At 43.7% G+C, this 10,369-nt stretch overlaps 1 protein-coding gene across 4 annotated transcripts in view; it reads right to left on the reverse strand.

Annotated features, from left to right (window-relative positions):
• The window catches only part of rabgap1l (RAB GTPase activating protein 1-like), a 74,570-nt gene extending 64,435 nt beyond the window's left edge, over nucleotides 1-10,135 (reverse strand). For 3 of the 4 annotated variants that reach the window (XM_084675714.1, XM_084675712.1, XM_084675715.1), the window contains exons 1-9: nucleotides 9,991-10,135; nucleotides 6,222-6,478; nucleotides 5,744-5,924; nucleotides 4,594-4,801; nucleotides 3,795-3,969; nucleotides 3,287-3,447; nucleotides 2,843-2,953; nucleotides 1,884-1,950; nucleotides 1,288-1,390 (exon numbers count right to left, since the gene is read on the reverse strand). In XM_084675714.1, coding sequence (XP_084531840.1) covers nucleotides 1,288-1,390; nucleotides 1,884-1,950; nucleotides 2,843-2,953; nucleotides 3,287-3,447; nucleotides 3,795-3,969; nucleotides 4,594-4,801; nucleotides 5,744-5,924; nucleotides 6,222-6,359 — 1,144 coding nt within the window. In that variant the 5' untranslated portion in view covers nucleotides 6,360-6,478; nucleotides 9,991-10,135. Of the gene's footprint in view, nucleotides 1-1,287; nucleotides 1,391-1,883; nucleotides 1,951-2,842; nucleotides 2,954-3,286; nucleotides 3,448-3,794; nucleotides 3,970-4,593; nucleotides 4,802-5,743; nucleotides 5,925-6,221; nucleotides 6,479-8,802; nucleotides 9,315-9,990 lie in introns of those variants that run through there. The other variant, XM_084675713.1, reaches the window with a different exon arrangement.
• Between the last annotated feature and the right edge of the window lie 234 nt (nucleotides 10,136-10,369).

The raw sequence follows: 10,369 nt of genomic DNA on the forward strand, positions 1-10,369 counted from the left end.
CTCAAACTTCAGTTGGTAGAGGATAGTTCTCTCTGATGTCATGAAACAGTGTCAGTGACGTTAATGAGAAATGAGTCTGGGGAAAACTAGAAACTAGGAAAACTACAGAAGGCCTCATCTAGATCTGTAGATGTTACAATTTAACACCAATCTACTCAAATCTATTCTGAGGGTAGGAGGTATGTCAATCTGCAAATATCTATGTTGTAACAGGGAAGTGATTTAAAGAAGAGGAGCAATAATATTTGGATATATGTTTATTTTATTGAACGATCATTCTTCTTTTTGGCTGCTTGCAGCCATACACCTGTCAGTTATCAATGCTCCCACCTCCAGGCCTATTTCTTCAGAATCCACACTTTTAAGAGTGGTTCTGTGTGCTGCTGTGGCTTGTGGCTCAGACCACCTAACTCCCCTAAGCTAGGTGGGTTTGACAACCTGCCATACAGTCTCAAGTCAAACTCTCATGACTTAAAGAGTCAGCAACTTGCCTGGCTTTCTAATTTACTTGATATAATGAGTTCATTGAGGCGAGGTTCTGCACTAGCACCACTCTCAAATGCCTGTACTGCAGTGTACACAATGGGGAGAAACATGAATCTCAACAACAACAATCATTTTGAGCATTCAATTTATTTTAATGGCCTTTTAAGAACTCCAATAGTTTTTTTGTTGTTGGATTATGGCACATCCTGCCTGTATCCTGGTTATGAAATATTGCCGCCTTGTGTTTTTATTACGGAGAATATATTAGCAATTCCCCAAGATCCACACATTTACCCTTTAACAGGCAACGGATAGAATCTCCAGAGCCTTCCTCCATCCATCACCCTGTAATCTGCCCTGCATCACATTCACCTTTGTCCCACCAAAGGAGCCAAGGATATATTAGCATGCCGCCAAGATATACAGCCAAGGACTATGGGGATGTCCTGATGTGGATTCGGCTGCACCGGATTTACATTTGTTAATACAACACAAGAGCTTCACAGACAAATACTGTTGTTTCAAACTGCTCTGCAGTCACTAACATGCGATTGGTGACCACTGCAAGCTGGAGTATCGGCTATTGTGTCATGGTCTTTGGTTGCAAATGACTTGACACACTCAAACACCTGACATTATATTTTCCAAAAGTTCTTTCATTTTCGTCCATGTGTAAGCAACTGGAAAGAGCTGAAAGCAAATTAATTTACTCCTTCTATATCTATATATCTATATATCTATATTTGATGGTAACAGTATTCATTCTAAAGTCACCCGTCAGAGTTGAATGCTGGGCCTTACCTTTAGGTGTGTCCTCGTTGAGGGCCTGGAAGGCTGCAATGTTGGGGTCCCACACGCCAGTGATCATATAGGACCTCCCATCAGAGCTCTTCCCCATGGACTCCTACACACCAAGCCGCACACCACACCACTTTACACACACACACTCTCCCCCAAGGAATGAATTAAATACCTATCTATCTATCTAACTGGGGGGCTGAGCGGTTAGGGAGTCGGGCTATTAAGCAGACGGTTGTTGGTTCGAGTGTGCCATATGACGTTGTGTCCTTGGGCAAGGCACTTCACCCTACTTACCTCGGGGGAATGCCCCTGTACTTACTGTAAGTCGCTCTGGATAAGAGCGTCTGCTAAATGACTAAAATGTAAATCTCTCCAACTATCAATCTACCTGTCCAATTATCTATCTGTCTGTCCATCCATCTTCATAAATATCTTTACAAATGTCATAAGTACATTTCTCACTTCGTGGTCAATCTTTATACCAGTTATTTTAATGTAACTGTACATACATTAAGGTATCAGAAAACAGGTCAAGTTAGTGGAGAAGTATTGGTGCCAGTTTTACTCTCTGGTTCCCAGGCACCAGGAGAACTCACCATATCTAGAAGATGCATGTCATTGTTGCGGACCTTGTGTCCAGGACTCAACAACATTCCAAAGCACCTAGTGGAGATGAGAGTATAAACCGACGTGTGAGAAAATGCAGCTCATATTTCATCACCTTATCTCTGTGCTATAATAACATTAAAATATTATAAACAATAATATTATTATTACTATTATTATTGTTAATATTATTATTAACATCACTACTGGAATATCTCTAAAATAAAATATGCACTTCAGTTTTTTATTTATTCTTTTTACTGAAGCAATCAAACAACAATTGACAGTTGACTTTGAGAAGGGGCCTGGTTTTGCTAATAAATTAATCCATTTTGGCAGTGCGATCTGATAGGACTGGAGCCCAGCCATGGTAGCATCTTTTCAAGATGCCCAACGCTTCCTCTTTCTGTCGTGAAGACAGAGCGCCATCAAGTGGTTGCTGTGAGAATCACAATTTTTTTTGTCTTTGCACTTCCACAAAGAAATTAGAAACCAAAGTTCAGTAATGAACCACTTGACAATCATTTTGTATAAAATGTGTTTGTTTTTATTACTTTGATGACCATAAATCAATTATGGTTTGGTTGTTGTTGCTGATCAAGCACATTAGTAAACAGCCATCACGGTTAAGTTATAAAGAATACTGACTCAGAAACAGGACAAAGAGTGCCTATTTATAACATAAAGAACTTCTTTTAGCACAATAACCAGGGGTAAGAGGGTAAGGTTAGTTCCTCTGGACTAATGTGCTAGTTGCTTTGACAACATTTCCTGTTGAGGTTTTGGTTTGACTATTTCATTAACTTGCCTCTAAACCTTTTCCGTAAATAGGTTAGGGTACTGTGTTTTTTTCTTCTCCTCAACATGACCCTTTCAGATTTTTTTTTGAAAAGGGGTTGTTTAAGTGTGCTGTTAGGGAGCTGTTTGTGTAGCATCCAGCCCTCCTCACCTCTCAATGCCCAGCTCCTGGTTGCTCATCTGTAGGACTGTGACCACCACCTTCTTTTGAACACCCTGACGCAACTTGAAGTAAAACTTGTCTCTGTCCTTAGGAACCGGGCTGAGGAGATGTTCGAATGTAATAACGGGGAAAACAGAATTAGAAATAACATTTCCATCAACAATCGACCTTATCAAAAAGGGAATCTCCTCAACATGGCCAGCTTTATGAGTAACAATGGACGGTTTATTTCTGGAAAAGGAGGTCAAACACAATCCTTGAGATAACAAACATGACGGTGAAATATTAGTAAACTGCATGCCTCTTGCCAACTATTTCCAAATCCATTAGCAAGGTCAAATCCATTTTCTTTCATAAGCTGTGGAAATATATGCATGTCTGTATAACTGTGTATCGGGGAGATGTTTGTGCAGTCTGTGGGTCATGTCTGACCTATAGTTGCCCTTGCTGTCGTCCTCGCGCACCTCCAGGGAAACGGTGAAGGTGAAAGTGTCGCTGTCTGGGGAGAGGGGCAGGGCTGGGTCCCTCACATCCGGCGCTGGCCTGGAGGAGCGCCTGAACGCAGTGGAGAAGCTGTACAGGATACGACTCACCTGTGAGCACAGGGGAAAATCTATGAGGCTGGCTTTAAGAGCATCCTCACAGAGCCTCCTATGGGCATTATGAAGGGAATCAATACTGGATGGGCTCTCACAAACCCACAGGGCGTGGCATGAACATTTGGCTTCAACCGCAAATATTTTAGATGGCATTTGGGCCCTGTCTCAATACTGCAGGTCCAATCATCTTTAAATGGAGGTCCCAGATGGGATATGACTGGACTGGTATCACCTGTGCTTGGAGCAGAACATGATCTAATCCATCCAGTCAGCTTAGGAGTTCCTCCTAGGGTTAACGTCTGAGAGATGATAGGTCGTTTTAGGGCAAGTAGGAAACTCACGGCTTCCTTGATGTGGCAGGAGAACACGTGGATCTGGAAGTCCTCCGAGCTGCGGTAACTCTCCGTGAAGGAGAAGCAGTCGCTCTCCAGGAGGCCCTCGCGGCCGCGGGCGCAGAACAGCACCTTGTAGATGGGGAAGGAGGCGATCTCCGTGCCCGACGCCTGGTCCACCACCCTGATGCACAGCCAAACAACAGAGGTTTTCACCTCACCACTCCACAGTTACTGTGCACTTACAAGATAGTAATGCCAAGAACACTGCAGAAGTGTCTGAATCTATCTGTCTGTATCTAACAGGTTTCTGTATTTATTTATTTCAACAATGGGATAGAAGTGGTTTGGCGGTGTGTTTTGATGTAATGTCACTATAACAATTCTGTTGCAATCCTGTCAAGTGTACAGAGTCGTTTCTTTGAAATAATGGTATCAGTTTCAACATAAATACCTTGCAACTCTAGTTTCCATTTCCTCTTTTAAGAGGTTACAACTAATGCGCAGTCATTTGAGACTGACTGTGGCCCTAAGAGGGTTATGGGGTTTTGTACATGTTGCACACCAAGCGCAATACTCAAGCTGCCAAATTACATGTTGCGGTATTCTTAAGCTACAGCCTCAGATTTTATTTATGTGTGCATAACTTGAATGACAGAAGGTTGGTCAGACTGTATGAATGAGTGGATATGTGTCCATAAGCGCCTGTAACATTCGTACACAGGGTGCTATGAGGGAAAGGTATGTGTGTGTGTGTCTGAGCGTGTGTATCTCTGTGTGTGCGCGTGCACGAGGCTATGAGACTGACCGGACACAGCCGTCGGACACGTTGGGCACATGGAGGGTGACGGGGATGGGGATGGCGCTCTCCGCACGCAGGGTGGCCATGGCCTTCTGGGCCTCCGACTCACTGCGGGGGGCCTTCACCCAGGTGCAGCCCAGGTAGGACAGCTTGCTGAACTGGACACTGTCCTCCTCCAGGGTGGTGGGGCTGGCCACTGGACACACCTCCGCCACTGTGGTGGTGGGGGTCAGGGTAGAAGTTCAAAGATCGCGAGTGTACAACGGAGGGTTAGAGCACACAGCGTAGAAAAGAAGCGAGGAAAATGTTTTCAGGGGAAGTAGTGAAACGGAATGCGTCAGTCATGCCTTTGAAACGCTGTTTCAAAGTTCCACCTCACTGTTGCAGCGAGGATAATAACTGAATACAATTGTCGGTTCCAAATTAGCACAGCGTTGCAGAGGAAGCAAGTTATGGGGACAGGAAGTTGGGGGTCAGTCTGATCTACACTTTTGCACTCTACAAACAGGAAGCAGAACAATGAGGAGTGCAGCACCTGCAGCTGCCTAGCGGTCGTCAAACACACAGTTTTGCCCTGCCACTTCTAAAGGAGGCAGCAGAAATGCATTGAAGTCTGAAGAGAAGAGCTTGCTCAAAAACAGGCCAAGGATCTTCTCGCGTAAAATGTGACATAAGCAGTAAATGAAACTTTTGTTGACATTTGATTTCATTCTGATAAGTCATCTGGTGGCGTATGCTCTATGGAGCACTCAATACTGAGGTGAATCATGCTATGGAAAAATTGTGTTAGTAGCACTTTTACTCTGCACTCCTCGGCTCTGTGTAGCCTGGCACGCAGCATGTGTGTTAAATATCCTCTTCGCTCACAGGTTTGGGTCACCATGCATCACAAAGTTGAGGGAAACTATCATTGTAATTTGTAAAACACCATGTACACCACTGTTCTGTGACAATAGACGGCATGCATATTTTATGTTATGAAAGTTGTAATAGAGTGCACTGTTTTCCATCAGATTGATCTATTTTGGTCATAGTTACTACAGCAACAAACCACTTATCAAACAAACTATTAAGAGAGCCCCATCATGTGCTATCCTATCTCTTTGTCTATTTGGACACCAAGCCCATGTATCTTTTGAGTGGGATGCTACCATACCTGCTGGTGTTGGATCCAGAACCAGGCCCTGGGGCCTGGCCTCAGGGGACAGGCCCATGGAGGGCTCTGGGTCCTGGGTCTTCTCTGGTTTCTCCTCTCCACCCTTCTCTTCCTTTAGCAGCTCGTCATCCAGCACCTCCTCCATCGCTCGTTCTAGCTGCTCGTTACCATTCCACGACATCTGGGGCAGGGAAGAAGAAGACGTTACAGAGAGAGAGAGGGAGGAGAGAGAGAGAGACAGAGAGAGAGGGAGGAGACAGAGAGAGAGAGAGAGAGAGAGAGAGAGAGAGAGAGAGAGACAGAGACAGAGACAGAGACAGAGACAGAGACAGAGACAGAGACAGAGAGAGAGAAAGGAGGGGGAGAGAGAGAGAGAAAGAGGGGGAGAGAGAAAGAGAGGGGGGGGGGAGAGAGAAAGAGAGATAGGGGGAGAGAGAAAGAGAGAGAGAGGGAGGGGAGAGAGAGAGAAAGAGATCACCTTAAGCCGGGGCTTCCCCTCGGACCCTGAAGGGGACCCTCCGGCGGTGGGCGGCACCAGCACAAACTCCTCGCTGGTGACTGTGGCCACCGATTCGGTGGAGCCGCTGACTTTGCCCAGAGAGGAGCTGTCCTCCATAGTTGGCTAGTCTGCTAGCGGCGACCAGCCCGGGCCAGAGCTCTCCCCCTCGACCTTGTTTGCCCTCACGCTCAGGGAACAAGGCAGACTGCAGCCTTCACAGCCCTGACGCTGCAGCCCTGGGAAAATCAGGGGAGAAGACAAATAAATGTATACAAAAAAAAAGACTAAATGTACTTTATACACACAGCCGTAGGGCAGTTCGAAACTAAGCTTATAGTCCAACTGTACAGCTTGTCTCTTTGGTCCAGATACATTTCCTTTTACATTTCCCAGAACCCATAGTCTACTTTAACGTACTGATTCTGGTGATTTTTACGTTCTTAAAGCATGTGTAAAATGGTACATTAAACTGGTGAAATTCACACCGATTCCCACTTGGATCTCATGATGCCCTGGTAGACCAACGTGAAAAGCCATTAGTGTGAGGAAGGAGAAACATGTTGCAGTCCATCCCACACACAGGCTTGTCTCTGGTGCTAATGCACAGACAGAGGGCATCCAATCCCAGCTGACAGCAGAGTGCCCCGAAAAGATGCCAACCTAGACACTACCCGTAGCCTCTATTAATACCATGTCATCTGAAATGAATGCCAGCGATTCAGCAGTCGAATTACACTTAGCCTAGGTATGCTTTCTGCTGAACGTGCTTAGGGCTCATCCTGTCAGGTCTTATCATCAAGTGATTTTGTTAAGGCAGACTACAGTTGAGATGTTTTACCAGTTTTATAGATCTGATTGATCGTCTGGAGTCTTCTAAGGGGAAGGTTATTTTTTAGCTTGCAATTGTAGTTAGTTTTGATCTGTGTATTACTGCATCTAGTTAGGCTACATGATCAAGTCCAACATGTTTCATACTTGCACATATCCAGTATAACCATGCCCCATAAAGCTAAGATGGGGTCTCCTAAATGATCTACACAAAAGGTTATCTGACTCATACATCATCATTTACTTTGAAATGGAACTAAATGCAGTCCCAAAGAAGAGCAAATAGGTGATTGATTGCTTTTCCTAAACTAACACCCGCACAGTGAGACACGTGGAGTTTGCGCCGGCTAGCTGGGGGTCTTTGACCGTTCCTGGCGACAAAGCTCCCACAGAAAGACAGGGACACACAGACAGCTTGTTGGCCTTGAAAACTGTGCCCCACTTAAGAGATAGTTATGAGTCATGTGCTCCTATCACACTCATTCAATCATGCCCATTACAAACTTGCAGAGGAAGGATTATTATGAATGTTCCCAGTGATAAGTGCCTACTGGTCTGTGAGAGAATTCAGATCCATTTGCTATGGGAAAGTCTGTGCCACAATGATTAACTGTACTACATGCAGAACTATCAGGATGATCAGGTGCTCTCGGCCTGCATCTCTGCGTTACATTAGATTTTATTCATTTACAAGAAGGGTTAGGGCTTTTATCCAAAGCGACTACAAACGGTGCATACAGAAGTGAAAAATGCTGACAGAAAAATAAGGCTCAGAAGGGCATAGTTCTAACACTATTTCAGTAGTCTGAGTCAACACAATCATACACACCTTTCTAAATCCTAAATCAAATAGAATGATCTGATCCAGTAGGCCTATTTCAACATGATGTCCTAATCATTTGTTACTAAACCTTACATCCAAAGCTAAGCCCGTTTCATAGGCCCTTCTCTCACTGCAACCAAGCCTGTCAGCTACGCAATGGTGATGGGTAGGATGGGTGTGAACAACACCAAATCATAAAACCGTCTCTCTAGACCCAGAGACAATACACTAGGTCCATTACAACTGGTTGTGCAGATCAAGGTTAGGCAATTTACAGTTCACCACTGTCTTACAGGTGTAACTGGCTCCAAGGTGAACCATTTGGACACTGATTCAAAGGGCCCATCCTTAAACCAGGTTGATGACACCCCTTAGGCAAGAATGAAGCTCATTTTTGTGACAATGTTGTTACAGTGATTTCAAAAGACTACGGCGGTGTACAATGCAGTATTTATTTGACTGCATTGTGCTCTGTGGTGCGAGAATGAATTCAAGGCAAGTTGTTTGTAACTGTCTGACAAATGAAGGGTGGAGCATCCATATTCTGACATTCCCAAACCTAATATCGCTTCAGTTAAGACAAAAAGATGGTGGAATGTCTGAAAACCACTCATATAATGTCTGTTGTGGATCGACACATATAGCACATCTGACAGGGCACTCAAATGCCATTGTTGTGTGAATTGTGTCTGAATGCTACGAAATGTTTGTTGGCAGAATCTTAGTGACATTATTGAACATTTAAAATGTCAGTCTACTGTGACAGACCAAAACTTCACACTAGTAGCGTCCTACAACCTTATCATGACATTTGAAGTAGTCCTACTTCCAAACAATATCTGGGTTGCAAAGCTGTTACAGTGTGAAGTACAGGAAATTGTGGCAATAAAGCAAAGTATCCAACAATACCTTTTCTTGGCAAACCAATCCAAATGGCTGATAAGTCTTCTGCGTGAACTAGTAGCAGTCGACTTCGATAGCAGTCACATGAACAGACAAATGAAGACCTGCTATTCTAGATAAGCGAGCATGGCATGACTCGATTTTATCGCTTGCAACATAACGTTGCTATTGCTTGATAACGCCTATTGCTAGCTGCATTTGTCTTTAAGCTTGCTTACTTATCACGTTAAAAACCTAAATCGTTTGGTATGTATGTTTCGTAGAAAACAGACACAAACGATAGCTAGCTACAGGTATAGCCAGAGATAATAAACCTAGTAATTAGCGTCGCTAGATAGCTTCAGCTAGCCTGTTGTATAAAAAAAATTCACACAAGCGAGGTTGTCATGCTATTTTATCGAGTACATGGAAACATTTTTATAGGGTTTAAGGTGTTATCATCCAATGGAAAGGTTGAAACAGAGCTGTCACTACAAAACTAGCTGGGCTACTACATAGGCTAGCTAGCCATCTTTACAACAGCGTGAAGCCAGTCTCCGTATGGAATCACATATCCTTTTCTTTCACATTCTCCAAAATAAAAGTACCGTAACAAAATGTAATTTGTATTATTTGAACCTCAAAAGTAAACTTTACGTCTCCGAAAAGGTAGGAAGGGTTTTAAGTTATTTTACATCTTTGTTCAATAAAATATACTTTTTTTTACTTAGTTCTACTTGTCATAAAACTACGATAGCAAACTCGTATTATTACTGAAATGCACTACAGAACATTGAACACGTTATGAGCACGCGTTCAGGTTATGCCCTTATTCTGAAGGCAAATTCGCAGGACCGGAAATGATATTGAGGACTATTGACGGCAGTTTCACGGTATCTTTCCATACCAAACAGGAAGTTTAAGTAACTAGCTAGCATTGGCTGAGTTTTGGAACGCTCAAGTCAAGTGGTTAGCCTCCGTATGGTATGATATGCTAAGCTAACCAGAACATCTATCTATTTGGCTGGCTTGCTCGGTCTATAAACCATAATAGTGAAGCACTTGATTTGCACCCTCGCCCAAAAATGGTAAACAAACTATTGTAGGAGAACCGCTATCGCTAACTGCACCACACAAACAAGCCGTTCTCTTAAATACATGCAATGCATTTGCTTCATGGTGTAGGTTAAGTATATAGCTAATTGTCTAACTTACTTGTTTTGAGGTATGTAGACTGGTCCGGGCGACTTGCTAAACAGCAGTTGCTGTCACTGAGTTGCAGTGAACGAGACTGCCCAGCCACCAGCGGAGCCAGCGGTTCCAAGCGCGTACACTTCTCTACGGGCTCTAGCTGCGGGACCGCGCTCACATCGTGTACTGTAGTAGTGCACACACGCACACAGCTTTTAAGAAACGTGTAGAATGTAGATGCTTGATAAATAATTGTCAGATTAGAAATTCGGGTGTGTTAAGCGTAGTAACTATGTACGTAATGGGGTCATTTATTTGTGAATCGCGTTACATTTGTGAATCGCGTTACATTTATATGTGAATCATGAAATACATGTGTGAATCGTGTTACGTTTGTGAATTA

The sequence above is a fragment of the Hypomesus nipponensis genome, chromosome 16 (genome assembly GCF_054491055.1).
Source record: "Hypomesus nipponensis isolate SF chromosome 16, ASM5449105v1, whole genome shotgun sequence".
NCBI lineage: Eukaryota > Metazoa > Chordata > Actinopteri > Osmeriformes > Osmeridae > Hypomesus > Hypomesus nipponensis.